Source organism: Brassica oleracea, chromosome C7 (assembly GCF_000695525.1).
Source record: "Brassica oleracea var. oleracea cultivar TO1000 chromosome C7, BOL, whole genome shotgun sequence".
NCBI classification, from domain to species: Eukaryota; Viridiplantae; Streptophyta; class Magnoliopsida; order Brassicales; family Brassicaceae; genus Brassica; species Brassica oleracea.
The window spans coordinates 38,812,300-38,828,066 of NC_027754.1; the positions used below are offsets into that span (position 1 = coordinate 38,812,300).

General features: G+C 36.0%; 2 protein-coding genes and 1 pseudogene across 2 annotated transcripts; 2 read left to right on the forward strand and 1 right to left on the reverse strand.

Moving 5' to 3' along the window:
* Positions 1 to 1,352: 1,352 nt before the first annotated feature.
* On the forward strand, positions 1,353 to 5,061 carry LOC106305848 (leucine-rich repeat receptor-like serine/threonine-protein kinase BAM2). Its single transcript, XM_013742247.1, has 2 exons — positions 1,353 to 4,056; positions 4,124 to 5,061. The coding sequence occupies exons 1-2, from the start codon at positions 1,476 to 1,478 to the stop codon at positions 4,516 to 4,518; spliced, it is 2,976 nt and encodes a 991-aa protein (XP_013597701.1). The 5' UTR covers positions 1,353 to 1,475; the 3' UTR covers positions 4,519 to 5,061.
* LOC106303258 lies at positions 4,743 to 7,367 on the forward strand (annotated as a pseudogene).
* Positions 7,368 to 13,441: 6,074 nt separating this feature from the next.
* On the reverse strand, positions 13,442 to 15,121 carry LOC106301527 (1-aminocyclopropane-1-carboxylate synthase 9). The gene is made up of 4 exons (XM_013737946.1): positions 14,975 to 15,121; positions 14,750 to 14,881; positions 14,495 to 14,655; positions 13,442 to 14,402 (listed from the first exon to the last, which is right to left on the reverse strand). The coding sequence occupies exons 1-4, from the start codon at positions 15,119 to 15,121 to the stop codon at positions 13,442 to 13,444; spliced, it is 1,401 nt and encodes a 466-aa protein (XP_013593400.1).
* Between the last annotated feature and the right edge of the window lie 646 nt (positions 15,122 to 15,767).

The window sequence follows — 15,767 nt, forward strand, 5'->3', positions numbered from 1 at the left end:
CCCAAAACTCACAATTTTTTTCACTGCACAAACCAATTATCGTTGAATGTTGACCAGTGAAATGTTGTAACCGGCAAAAGATAAAAATGATGCAGATAAGACTGTTTTCACTGACTACCCTTCTCCATTATCAAAACTATGATTGTGTCTCTCAAGACTCTTTAAATGTTACTGTGTCATCACCTCAGACTCGTTCTCGTCATTTTCAATTGCTAATCCCTATTACTGAAAAGTAAGAACATAAACCCTCTCTCTCTGGTTTTGTTGCCCATGCCTTGTGGGCCTTGTTGTGGTCCTAGTGACAGAAAGGTGATTACGATGTCTGTAAAGGGATGTTATGGTCAGTTAAGTGTTAAGTTTTGGTAATCAAGGTCCGATTTATACTAATGATATCCGCTAATTAAGAAAAAGCGGGTCTCTCGAGAAATCGCTAAGTACATGAATTCTAGTGGTGGGATCCATCATCTTCTTTTAAATTGTAACATCAAGACCGTTCATCATCATCATCAAAATTTGTAATCCATGGGTTTCTTTTTTATCTTTAAAATTATCTTTATGAATTTATATGGTTCGCTTAGAGATTATTTTGCATTACTGATTGAAGCTTATAGTGATATGCATGTGTGACGTAATTTTATGATTTGCTGAATGTATTAATAAACCACACAATGTTCAAAGATTAGGTAACAACATCACTTTCAACAGATTTAGAATTGGAAACAACAAGGGTCCAAACTAAAATTAAATTAAGTTTTTGTGGATCTTAAAATCCATACGCACTATATACATATTTGAGTGTTTTTGTTTATAAAGTAAGGAAGAAAAAGTTTTAAGGTACAAAATCTTCAAAACAACAATAATGTAAATTATGTTTAAACTATATTGATGAATATCAGATGACGAGATCGTAAATGTAAGTAAGAATCAAAACAGCACAAGTGTGAAGAACAAAATGGCAGGATCGATGTGTTTGGGAGAGCTCGACATCTAAGTCGATGTATGCATGTGTTAAAGTCGTAGTCTTTCGCCTTCTTCCTCCTTTTATACTTGTCTCTATTGTTGTCATCTCTAATATCTTCTCCTCCATTTTTGAGCAATCATCTTCTCTCTTGAGACTAAATTAATAATACTCACCATCAAGCTCGACGCATATCTCATGTACTTGGTTCATCTACCTGTTTCCAGGTCTAATTTACCGGGTCTCGACTTCGATGCTAGATTAGAGTCAAGCAACATTCTCTCATCAAATTCATGTTTTCTTTTACTTTTATAAGACTTTTAAATTCTTAATTCTAAATTAAAGTTTTTAAAAAAATCTCCCTCCATTGATATAAACAAAAAGTAAATAAAATAATAATAATTCACAAATAAAGACACGCCAATTTCATCGTCTTGATCACTTACCCTCACCACACTATCTCACCCTTTTTTAAACCATACCCTAACCTAACACAGAAAGAGAAACAAACAGAGCCATGAAACTTCTTCTCATCCTCCTCCTTCTCCTCCACATTTCCCTCTCCTTCGCCGCCGTTCATCAAATCTCCGAGCTCCGTGCTCTTCTCTCACTCAAATCCTCCCTCACCAGCAGCAAAAACGACCAACACTCGCCTCTCGCCTCATGGAACCTCTCCACAAGCTTCTGCCTATGGACAGGAGTCACGTGCGACGCCTCTCTCCGTCACGTGACCTCCCTCTACCTATCCGGCCTCAACCTCTCGGGGACTCTCTCCTCCTCCGTATCTCACTTACCTCTCTTGCGAAACCTCTCCCTCGCCGCTAACCAGATCTCGGGCCACATCCCCCCGGAGATGGCCAGCCTCTCGGAGCTCCGCCTTCTGAATCTCTCCAACAACGTCTTCAACGGCTCGTTCCCCGACGAGCTCTCCGCCCGATTGGTGAACCTCCGGGTCCTCGATTTGTACAACAACAACTTAACCGGAGACTTGCCCGTCTCCCTCACCAACCTGACGGAGCTCCGTCACCTCCACCTCGGCGGGAACTACTTCTCCGGAAGAATCCCGCCGGCGTACGGAAGCTGGCATGCTCTCGAGTATTTAGCAGTTTCCGGCAACGAACTCGCCGGGAAAATCCCCCCGGAGATCGGAAGCCTAACGGCTCTCCGGGAGCTCTACATCGGATACTTCAACGCCTTCGACGGCGGTCTTCCGCCGGAGATCGGAAACCTATCGGACCTCCTCAGGCTCGACGCCGCGAACTGCGGGTTGAGAGGAGAGATTCCGCCGGAGATCGGGAGGCTTCGGAGGCTCGACACGCTCTTCCTCCAGGTAAACGCCTTCTCGGGGACGTTACCGCCGGAGCTGGGAACGATCTCGAGCTTGAAATCGATGGATCTGTCTAACAACATGTTCACCGGAGAGATCCCACCGAGTTTCGAGCAGCTGAGGAATCTGACGCTACTGAATCTGTTCAGGAACAAGCTGTACGGCGCTATACCGGAGTTCATCGGCGATATGCCGGGGCTCGAGGTGTTGCAGCTGTGGGAGAACAACTTCACCGGTAGCATCCCTCGGAAGCTAGGGGGGAACGGTAGGCTGGTGATTCTTGACCTCTCCTCCAACAAACTCACCGGAACTTTGCCGCCTAATATGTGCTTCGGTAACCGGTTAGTGACGGTGATCACCCTCGGCAACTTCTTGTTCGGTTCGATCCCTGATTCGCTTGGGAAATGCGAGTCTTTGACCCGGATCCGAATGGGTCAGAATTTCCTTAACGGGTCGATTCCCAACGGGCTTTTCGGGTTACCCGAGTTATCTCAAGTGGAGCTCCAAGACAATTACCTCACGGGAGAGTTACCGTTACCGATAAGCGGAGGAGTGTCTGTTAACCTCGGTCAGATCAGTCTTTCGAATAACCAACTCTCCGGTCCCTTACCGCCGACCATCGGGAACTTCTCCGGCGTCCAGAAACTGCTCTTGGACGGTAACAAGTTCTCCGGTCCGATTCCCTCGGAGATAGGGAGGCTTCAGCAGCTTTCGAAGCTTGATTTCAGCCACAATCTGTTCTCCGGCGGGATCGCGCCGGAGATCAGCCGCTGTAAGCTGCTGACGTACGTCGACCTGAGCCGTAACGAGCTCTCAGGTGAGATGCCTAACGAGATCACGAGCATGAGGATCTTGAATTACTTGAATGTTTCGAGAAACCATCTCGTCGGTTCGATCCCCGCGACGATATCGTCGATGCAGAGTTTAACATCTGTTGATTTCTCTTACAACAACCTCTCCGGTTTGGTTCCCAGCACTGGGCAGTTCGGTTACTTTAATCACACATCCTTCTTGGGTAATTCTGATCTTTGCGGTCCCTATTTGGGTCCTTGCAACCAGCCTCATCATGTCAGACCTCTATCCCCTAGTACAAAGCTCTTACTCGTCCTCGGACTGCTGTTCTGTTCCATGGTGTTTGCTATAGCTGCCATAGTCAAAGCCAGGTCCTTGAGAAACGCCGCCGAGTCCAAGGCTTGGAGATTGACTGCTTTCCAGAGACTAGACTTCACTTGCGATGACGTCTTGGTCTGTCTCAAGGAAGACAACATCATAGGCAAAGGCGGCGCCGGGATTGTCTACAAAGGCGTGATGCCTAGCGGCGACCTAGTAGCGGTCAAGAGATTGGCTACAATGTCTCACGGATCTTCTCATGACCATGGGTTCAACGCGGAGATTCAGACTTTAGGTAGGATCAGACACAGACACATTGTTAGGCTGCTTGGGTTTTGCTCTAACCATGAAACGAATCTCCTCGTGTACGAGTACATGCCCAACGGTAGCCTTGGAGAGGTCCTTCACGGAAAGAAAGGAGGTCATCTGCATTGGGAAACACGTTACAAGATTGCTCTTGAAGCAGCCAAGGGTCTTTGCTACCTCCACCATGACTGTTCTCCTTTGATCGTCCACAGAGATGTTAAATCCAACAACATCCTCCTAGACTCCAACTTTGAAGCTCATGTCGCCGACTTTGGTCTCGCCAAGTTCTTACAAGACTCCGGTGCTTCTGAGTGTATGTCTGCAATTGCCGGCTCCTACGGCTACATCGCTCCAGGTACTTACTGCCTTCCTTTTACTCACTCTGGCATGTAATAACTAATATGTGTTATTGTTATGGGCAGAGTATGCGTATACATTGAAGGTAGATGAGAAGAGCGATGTGTACAGCTTCGGTGTTGTTCTTTTGGAACTCGTCACCGGAAGGAAACCCGTCGGAGAATTCGGAGACGGCGTGGATATCGTTCAGTGGGTGCGAAGCATGACGGATTCGAACAAGGAATGTGTGCTCAAAGTTATCGACCATAGACTCTCTTCTGTACCCGTCCACGAAGTAACGCACGTCTTCTACGTTGCGTTGCTTTGCGTTGAAGAACAGGCGGTGGCGAGGCCGACGATGAGGGAAGTCGTTCAGATCCTCACCGAGCTCCCAAAGATCCCTCTTTCGAAACAGCTGGCGGTGGAATCAGACGTGACGGAGAAATCTCCGGCAGTAGATGAAGATCTCCTCAGTAATTAGACTTCCCGACGACGACGGGTTTAAGTTCATGGAGGGGCAAACGTGTCTTTTAAGGCAAAGAGATGGTGTTAATCACGTGTTTTAAGCCCTCTTCTTTGATTCGGACAAGGCAACTAACTATGAGTTCGGTCTTTACTGGTTTAAGCAACTCTTGAAGTTGTTGTTTTTTTCTGCCCATATATATTCGAGTTGCATTACTTTTACCCTTTGATAGAAATTTTGACATGAGGCTGGTGAGTTCTTGTTCTCACCTTGGTTTATCCTTTTAGACCGTAACTGAATGTGGTAACTGTTACGATGCAAGAAGACATTACATGTGAGAGGAGACAGTGAGGGGAAACTAAAGGTATGAATGTGTGTGTGGGGACTTCCTGATGATAAGTTATGCTGAGAAGGGAGAAAGCGAAAGCTCACTCACAATTTCTTTAGTTTATTGCAAATGCATGTGTAGTGTCTTTAATGAATCAAATGGTCCTGAGATCTTTTTCAACCCTCTTCCCTTGTCTTGAAGCAAAAATCTAAATTTATATGAAGCATTTATGACATCTCATTATTGTAAGCCATATATCCAACTTTGATTTTGACCCACCCAAAAATTCGAATACTTAGGTGTTGTTGCTTTCTTTGATATTTAACCATGCTATGAGATACGAAAGATAAGAGTTAAAAAGTATGTTTGTAAGGATATTTTAGATATAATCTTTCATTATCAAAGATGTATGATACATTGATGAAAATGATAATATAATAAATGTTTGACAAAAAAAAAAAAATACTTTGGTTCAGGTTGGTTTGGTTTGGTTTTTGATCCATTTCTACTAAAAATACATAGAAAACAGAAATACACTTTTTGGACTAATTATTTTAGAACACGCCTCTTTTTAAAACGTAGAGAATATCAATTATAAGAATTCAGTTAAATAATGTATTTGTTTTTTTTAAGTTACTATATTGTATTTGTTTTGATGTTATGTATTTACGAGAAATTAAAATTTCCCTTCATTAGATCTTTATAAGTATTTTTTATTTTATCTTTTCTATGGAGAAAATATTGCGATAAATACAAACTTTAAAAAAATAAAGTTGATTGTTTTTTTTTTTGTTATTTAATGACAAATAATTAATGATCGTTATTCAAAGCTATAATCCTACGTGGATTTAACCTATTCTGAGAAGAGCCTCTATAGATATATATTGAGTTCAAGTCATATAACGTGAACGATCCTTGGCCCTTAGGAATCAAATCTTTTCAGAGTATGCCTTCTAGAAGAAGACTTGCCGTATATGTTTTAACGATGATTTTGAAGTTCATCAGATGGCAGATGCATTCCGTCGCTTTATGCGGTCATCAATTCTGTGTGGAGTGCATGAGACAGTATATAGAAGCGATGCTACTCGAGGGAGGAGTACCGAGATGTCCTCGTTATCAATGCGAGTCTAAGCCAATTCTTAGAAGTTTTACCAATCTTTTGACACTTAAACTAAGAAAGATGTGGGAACAAAGGATCCAAGAGGACTCGATTCCCGTGGCTGACAGAGTTTATTGCCCAAACCGGATGTGCTCGGCTTTAATGTCGGTATCGGAGCTCTCTAAATCTACTAATGGACATATGAGATGTTGCTTCAAATGTTCAAATTTTACGTTCTCTGCAAAGTTCCATGGATTAATAACATGTCCTGCGGTGATTACAAGAGGTTGGGTCCAAATCCTACAACAAATGACATGATGCTAAAAGCTCTAGCAAATCAGAAAATGTGGCGTCAGTGTGGAAAGTGCCAACACATGATCGAACGTGTTGCAGGTTGCAGTAAAGTAACTTGCAGGTATCAACATTATACAAGCACCACATTCTTTAGCTATCATATAATCCATCTGAATTTCATTATATATCTTGCCTAATTAATATTGAGTACTGTTCTGTTCATTTAAATTTTATAAAACTTGTCGAAGATAATAATTTGTGAATCTTATATATTAAAACAGAAGTCACAACTTTGATTCATGTGTGATTTTTTTTAAAATAGACCTAATGGACATATTCCTAAAAAGTCATGTTATCATTTAAATTTTGGACCTACCGGAAATTTTTATTGGGCTATCAATAATTGGATTTAAACAACAGATGATCCATTGGATTTATAGATAGTATAAATTAAATAGATATAATTTAATGTTGTAATACTATATACACCTCCATATGTTAAATATTTAAATATTTGTCGATGTTAACTTTTAAAATTATAAAAAAAAAATTAGATGACAAAAATCATATTATCTAATAATGGTTAATCTTTACTACCTTAAACCAATGAAAACAAATTTTAAACTATATACTTTATTTTAAAAATTAAACAAAAACTAAATATTTAATTATTTACTCGATAATATAAATCTATGAAATGAAAAGTTTAATTTTTTAAAAACTTTATAAATTTGTGAAATATTACAATATCTTTGAATATGACAATAAAATAATATTTTACTAATATTTATATATATAGTTACGATTTTCATAATGAAATAATAATCCGAAATATATATATAAGAAGATACAAATACATGTGAAAATTTGAAACAATCTATTCAATATTTTAAAAATTGATAGTATATTATAATATATATCAATTTAGAATTAAAAATAAAATATTTATATAAAAACAAATGAAAACAAAAATCTACGCGGTTGCGCGGGTCGAGATGTAGTATCTATCATGATGGATATTCGTTTTGCTACACATGTGGAGAAGAATGGAAACAAGGGGGTTGTTCTCACCGATGGTACTATTTAATAATTACCGTTTCTGTTGTTTCCTTACTAATAATTATTGTCATAAACTTGGGATATTAATCTGCAAAGAACAATAGAAATCGGTTTTGTAGTTGGTGTTCATGTTGCTAATAGAAAACGACTTTGGCATAAGAAAGGAAAAAAAGACGTAGATGAGGCTTGGTTAAGTTTTACCTGCTCATCTCCTTTTTGGTTGATTTTATTCTATAGTTATATTTTACAACCACTCAGCAGTCAGCATGTCCCAGTAAATAACAACGACATCACCACTTGGTCCTTCAAACCTGATTTTATGTGTCGCCGTCTTTTTGTATAACATGTCGCTACCATTGGCGAACGAGGCCAGAGTTTTCTTACACCATCGGTTTATTAAAACTAGGAATAAAAATGAACGTTAAAGATGCCAACTGGGACCAAAGTTTCGATGTTTGACACTCCGGGCAGGCTTAGCACTGTTCCAAGCCCTAGGACAAAAAAAAATTATCCTTTGAAAATTATATTTATTTAATGTTTAAAATATTTTAATAATTTAATCAATAATATTTTATATATTTTGTGATGAAAATAAAATATATACAAAATATTTTTAGGCTCTTTTCAATTTTCAATTTTTTATAAAATATAGATTTATAAAAAAATTGAACCCCTTAATTAGCCGACCCTATTGACATCATTGAAAACTAGGGTTTAAGTTAAGCCTTTTGGACTTAATCTATCTTATTAAAGCATAAACATAATGTTTGACATAACTTTTATTTTGTAAGTGTTTAAATTAAATACATATTTTTACTTTATAGTTAAAACTACAATAAATCACTTATATTCATTTTTTTATACTACTATCCATATTTCCAAAATAATATACTCATTTCTTTATACTATTATCCATGTTTCCAAACAAAAAATATAATTAATATTGTGTCGAAATAATATAAAATGTTAGATCTCATTTTTTTTAAAAAAAGTTAAAAATTCTTTCAAACTATTTAGATAAATTAAATAATTGAAAAATTCAAATAATTTGTAAAATAACGAAAATAAATAGAACTTATTTTACAGGTTTAAATACTACAAAACATTTCAACCAATAATAAATAAATTAAATTAACAGATTATTTTATTTATATTTCCTAAATAAGGTTATATCATTTATTTAAGTAACATAATAATTCAATAATATCCATTACATAAAAATCATATAAACGTTATACATTGTACCATAAATATATAAAACAAAATTATGAAAATGTTCAAAATATATGTTATCTAAAGAAAAATGATTAACACTAATTGTTAACAACAAATTTAAACCAATTATAATATAAACCAAATTATTAACAAAATAAATTACACAAAACAATTATAATAAAATTAGTTAAGGTATATAAAATGAGTAATATGATCAAGACATATTTATAGTTCTTAATTATTTTATATTTATCATTTTTTTCTATCAAAATTTTGTAGAAACATCATAATTTCATAAAATTACAAAACAATGAATTTTAAAATTTGGATTAAAAGGTAACAATTTGAATAAAATTAGATTATATGTATCGGTCATCTATCGGTTCAAATTAGTCTCGGATTTTAGTATTTTTCTAAATATAGATATTATTAAAAATCTAAATCAATTTATCGATCACCGAATTAACCGGTTTGACCGCGAGTTTAGGCCGGATTTAAAAGCAGTGATTTAAATGCAAAATTATTTTAAATACACAAAATTCTTAAAAACTAACAAAATATTTGTTAAATTATTAGTGAAATTTTCATCATAAAATATTTCACCTTTGCAAAGCGCGGATCAAGAACTAGTTCACTTTTTAAACTAGATGAGGATCAGTACCTTTGCGGATTGATATATATATATATAACAAAATTTAATTTTAGTTTTTAATTTTTATTTAAAATTAAATTATTGAACTAGATATAATTTTTAAAGTTTATCTCATCTCTATAATTTTTAATATATATTTATTAATTAATTATCCTAATATCATGACAAATAGATATATTAACATATAGTTTTAAATAATAATATTATACTAATGACTTATCCTATAATTGTTGAAAATATGATAAATCAGAAAAATTACATTTTAAATAATAGCATAGATTTGTTAACAATTCTCTTAATGATTTATGGTTTTAAATCAAGTTATCTTATCTTTAGAGACTAGATAAAAGATTCTCTCCGCCTTCTCTCTAGCTAGTTCTTTTGGTTGCTTCCGTCGCTTCTCCGTTTACCCGACTCCGGCTGCTCACTTAGAGCTGGGGTTGGAATCTGTCTCTCTTTGTCTTCCATGCTCTCTTTTTGGATCTTATTCTCTCAACGGGTTTGACTTCATTCTAGAACTCGATCTAGCGTTTTGTCATTTCTGGAGAGAATAACAGAGTTTGTTGAGCATCTGATGCATGCATTAACTAGTCAACCTTGCTGTCACCTTCTCTTCACTCAGATCCGCTTTTGTTTCGAATCTAGTAAGTGATTGAAGAACATGCATGATTGATTCCAAAGCCCTTTGGTTCATCTCAGTATTGATCTTCTTCTTTCTTGGTCCTTCGAGACTGTTTGAATCTAGAGATGTTCTGTTTCGCTCCTTGTCATTAATCAATAGATCTGATCGAGATCTTTTTCTATTCAAGCTTCCTTCTGGTTTCTCAAGTCAGTTTCTTACCGTCATAGCCGTCTCCGGTTGAAGACTTCCGTTCACGAAGTGAGTATGTCTTGCTGGTGTTTGAAGCTTTGTTCTTAAATTGTCTGGGCTATTCACTATAGGAGGATTCGCATGTCGTGGGTTCGGCCAAGATTGCTTCTGCGATTTGTCTTTGTTCAAAGGTGTTTCGTTGATGTCTCGCATGTTTGTTTCTTTGAAGTTTATGGATTTCATTTGATATGTTTTTAAGTTGTACTAGTTATGGATGTTGTTTATGATTTTCACGTAGACTCCCATCTGTGGGCTTAATTTTTCAGAGCGTTTGTGTTGTTCGCTGGACGTTGATTCCTGGGATTGTTCATCGCCGGACTATTGTAATATGTTTCATGTTTTAATAGAACTACCAGTGTTTAAAAAAAAGATTTATAGTTTTAAATCGGATTTTGGTTAAGTGGTTAATGAAAAAGAACTTGTGATACAATAAAGGTAAAAATCAAACTTATACACACAACAATTTAGTAGGCTTTTTATAGCCAATCACTGAAATGGGCTCGTAGCTTTCGCAATAAATATGTAATTCCTGAGTCGTTTTTTTTGGCTGAAAAAATACACTAATGCATAGACTATAATGTCATTAGCATGAGGAAGTTATGGCCTGCGGCCCTGCGGTCATGAAGCCCACGTGACTGCATTCTTTGTTCAAATTTGATATGTTAATGTGTTTCTTTCTCTTTTTTCTTTTCAAAAATGAAACTGTGCCATTAAGAAATTGGACAAATGTCAAACAATGACAGGAGATAATTCCCTATATGTGAATCTACGATCTTGTTCTATCTTTATAAAAACAACCGACCAGATTGTGATTTGTTATAGATATTTGTGATCTAAATCTTATCGAGACCAGCTCACAAATCTCAAAATTTAATAAAAAAAATTCTTGAGTAAAAGACCATACGTATGGCTGATGATAGAGACGACAAGTTCTGGATGGGCCGTATGCAATTAAGAACATCTTGTTTGCAAACATACGAATATCAACCAAAATTCTCAAAATCATTTTAACGTGTCTATATTATTATTTTTACCTGGCGAATACTTTATGTTACACGGGTCGACGACCAAAAATAATGCTCCTCACATGTAATGACTTTTCTCTTCTGTTGTTACATGCGGTTTCTCCGCGTTTCATACAATAGGGAACATAATCGATATTAGATGTGTTGTTAGATTTGTTTTCATAGAAAATTGACAAGTGATATTTTATTTGTATGATTTTTGATTATTTCGTTCGTCGTAGTACCCGACAACGCACATGGGATTTCGAATAATTTATTGTTTTGAGAATATTCTGAAAAGTAATATTTATTGTTTATTGTATTGTGTTTGCAATTCTACATAATTAATTAGTATCATAATCTTTGACCGGTATATGATTAACCGATGTTGACAAAATAAAATTTACCGATAACAATAAACTAGGATACTATGTCTATGATATTTGATAGTTTTTTTTGTCACGAAACTCTTATATTAAAATAGATGTTCAAAAGACTTAAACAGTTACAACCGGAAGTGAATTCGACGGCTAAATGAAACCGAAAAGTACTATAACAAAAGATAGACATGTTAAAGGGGTGAAGAAATCCGTAGACCTGCTTCACTTGAAACCATGAAACTAATGTTCCTAAGAACATACTAAGATTGGTACAACAACCGATGAAAGGGGACCTGGTTTGAAGATCGTTGGTGAACACCAACACTGATGATAAACCCACTGAAAAGCTAGATTTGGTTATGCAGTCCATTAAACAAACAAGATTAGCTCTTATACCAACTATGATAAACCGGAAGACTAGGTGAATCTCAACTGTGCCGGAAAACATATTGTTCGAAGAGACAAACGGTAAGGCGGCTGATATTGTGCCATGAACTCCGGTTCTAGAGCACTCACTAGAATGAACAAATGATGTTATTTCCATATAAACGAGACTCATCGTGACAGTTCTTGGCTTTGTTGATAGGTGGGTAGAAACCGGCTCTAAAGAATGGCTGACCTTGACCTTTATGACTTGGTACGTAAACTCGATGGTAGTTGATGGGTAGGCGGTGGTTGATATTTGATAGTTTCGATTGATATTTTTTGGGATTTTAGATTCTTAAATTGCTACTATATATTGAGAAGTTGAAAAAAATGAAATAACTACTGATGAGGAAATAAATATTCTTTCCAAATGATTATACATATAGGTTTCTCCAACCGAAAGAAACAGAATGATTGACTGATATTTAGCGTATGTAAGTTTCTAACAATCATTGCATAAGATCATATGATCTTTGATGTAATGTACCACAATATATCATGTAATTAAAAAAAATTGCTATTAACGAAAATCCTGTTAGGTGGGATGTTATGTACTAAAGCCACTAAACCTTCTAACCGGATTTTAAGATAAATTAAAATCAGTCATATGTTTCGTTTTCCAATTTCCAAGACTGTATATGCTCTAACCTACGTTAGCTAATGATCACTGGAGTTAAATGAGAATGTATGATGTATCAAAATGAGAAAGTATTACACGTATACATGTATTATGTATACATGAAAATATATACCAACCAGTGTTTTTAAAACCAGACCGACCCGATGGTTGAACCGGGTTCGACCATAAACCGGATACATAGCTGAGTTGGTTCTAATAATTGGTTCGACCATGAACCGTCACGTAGTGAGATTGCATTCCAGAGTTATTAAACTGATAAAAACCATTTAAAACTATCAAAAATCTCTAAACCATCTAATATAAACATAAAACTAGTTTATATTTACAATGTTTATGTTTTAAATTCATTTATATTTTAGATATGTATCATATTTACTAACATTACTTTTAAATTTATACACTAGAAATATGTTAACCCAGATTATTGAACCAGGTTTGACCCGGTCGAACCATATTGAACCATGACCCAAAAATTATCCGATTGAGCTTCCGGTCCGGTTTTAAAAACACTGATACCAACTTAACTTAATAAATGTTGAAAAAGTTCAAAAGAAAGTAAATCAATGTGAGTAAATTCATAGCCAACATTTAATAATGCAAAAGATATCAAACTTACGAAAATATGAGATGTACTTATCTCTTACATATTTATATGCAAACACAAGAAGCTTGCCAGCTTTCGCTGACAGTACGATGGGAATATATATAAATAGCCGTTGCAAATGCAAATTTGGATCCAGTGCACTTAACTAGTAACACTTACATCCAAAAGAAAAAAATCACAACAGGCTCTCAAAGAAACACACACATACATGAATAATTAAATAAAATATACTTATATGAAATGAGAAAGAATATAGTGATATAAATATTTTGGAAAATGTTAATACACTTTCCAAAATATTAAAAAAACCAATTATTTATATAAATATGAAGATTTGTTGTGCCTTAAACATGGGACGATGAACGAGTTTCATCGTTCATCAGGTACACGGTCGGTCCATGACACCCGGAAAACCCAGTTAGAGACAGTTCTCTTTCTCAAACTCTTGATCCTCTCATAGCTGCTTTTTGATATCAATCTCCTACTATCTGTTGACTCTACGTATTCTTTGAGCCTTTGCATCGCCAAATCGAGTGTCTCTTCACTCATGTTAGCGAAACAAACCCTAAACCAACCCGGTTCAGTACAATGACACGAGGAACCGGGTGAAATATTCAGTTTCACTTCGTATACAATCTTTTTCCATAGCTCAAGCTCTGCTTCGAATGTGTTTGTGTCCAAGAGATGTCTCATGTCAACCCAACAAAACAAACCAGCGTTGCTTTTAAGACAAGTAACCCCTGCAGCCTCAAGACCGGACACGAGTTGGTTTTGACGAATCTTGAGTCTTTTCTGGTTCTCGTTGAGGTATGTTCCTGTGAACTTCTTGTCGGAAAGCAATGCGGAGAGAAGGTACTGTGTTTGGGAAGAAACGAGGCCGAAACTCGACATTTTTGTCGCAGCCGAAACAACCATTTCGTCGTTGGAGTATATTGCTCCAACGCGAAAACCGGGTAAGCCTAGATCTTTGGAAAGACTGTAAACGACATGAACTCGTTTGGAGACTTCGCTGTTCTCGAGTTTCTTGTCTTTTAAGACATCCATGACACTAACGAACTGTTCAAACCCAAAAACTGTACCTGAATAGATCTCGTCGCTTATGAGATGAATGTTTTTGGAAGTAATGAAGTCAACGAGTAGGTTAAGTTCTCTTCTGGTCAACATTGTGCCAAGTGGGTTAGATGGGTTGGTAACAAGAACTCCTTTGACCTTAAGATCAAGCTTCTGAGCTTGTTGAAGAGCTGATTCTGTTATTTGGAACCCATTAGAGCTCGAGCAATGAATCGGCACGATCTCTGCTCCCGTTCTCCATTTCAAATCCCTATCAAATCTGTACACATAAAGCGAATCAAATGTCAGCTCGGGTTTCTTGGGAGACAAGTAAAGATTAAACCTCTACATAATTAAGGTTTTGGAAATTACCCTGGATAGTAAGGAGTGGGTAAAAGAAAAGCATCGCCGGGTTCCGCTAGACAAAACATGAGAGTTTCGTTGGCAGAGGTTGAACCAGCAGCTAGGACAATCTTGCTTGGATCAAATGTTACTCTATTACCTCTTATTTCCTCCATAAACTCTGCCAAAGCCTGTGGATAGGTAAACCATATTAGATTACTTGTGTCTTAAGTTAGATATTTATTTTTGGAAATATGAGGGGTACAATTTTAGTTACTTAATTACCTTCTTGAACTCGGGTAGGCCATGATAGTCTTGGAAGAGAGCAAGCTCTTTGAAAATGGATTGGCCGTCCTTCTTGAGCCCGGCTGCGTCCGGATTCTTAGCTAACCATGTCTCTATGAGATCAAAACATAGCTGCATACAAAGAACATCATATTAAGTACCAAAAAAAAAGATTGAGTAATGATTTCTCGATTGGTTTAAAAACTTGGAGTTATATATATTTACCTGATTTTCGGCAAGACCCATTTGAATAATCCCATTAGGGTTCTTGATTTCGTCGTAAGGGTTCTTCTCGTATTCTTCCCATCCCAAGAAGTAGGAAGAGTCTTGTCCATGAGCATTGCTTGTCACTTTTGTCGACAACTGTTTCATTTTTTTGTATATACAAAAGAATTTTTTGTTTTCAACGAGAGATGTTCAATGAAGAATAAGAGATTGGTTGTTGGAGAGAGAGATATTGAATTAGGGTTTCGTTAGTTGGTGAAGAGTGAGATGTGGGATGTAGATGCTTGAGGTATGTGGGATGTATATATACATTTTTTTCCTAAGAAAATTTGTCTCCACATGTGAGAGACAACTTCCGTTTTTTACTTGACGTATCTAATAATCTATCAGTTATTATTTCTTGTCATTACGAGCTTAAACATTCAAGATTTTGGTACTAAAAGATATTCAAAATACTGCTTCATTTGTTGTTTTAGTTTTATGAATTTTTAAATAAACTGAGATTTTGCTAATCTTACACAAATCTAAACATATCTTTTAAGTATATTTAACCTACTCAATTGAAAAAAGTTTGTGTGGACAGAAAAAACAAACCAAACAAGTCAAACTCAAATCAACCCAAACCATTCGGTCAAAATTTCTATCAATCAAAACAGTTTGGTTTGTCTTGGTTTCAAATTGAACCGAATAGAAAAACCAATATGCTTATTTTATTAGATTAACTAAATATATTAGTATTATTGACATTAAGATTAATTAACCATCTAACTTAAACGACTAAATATAATTTTAT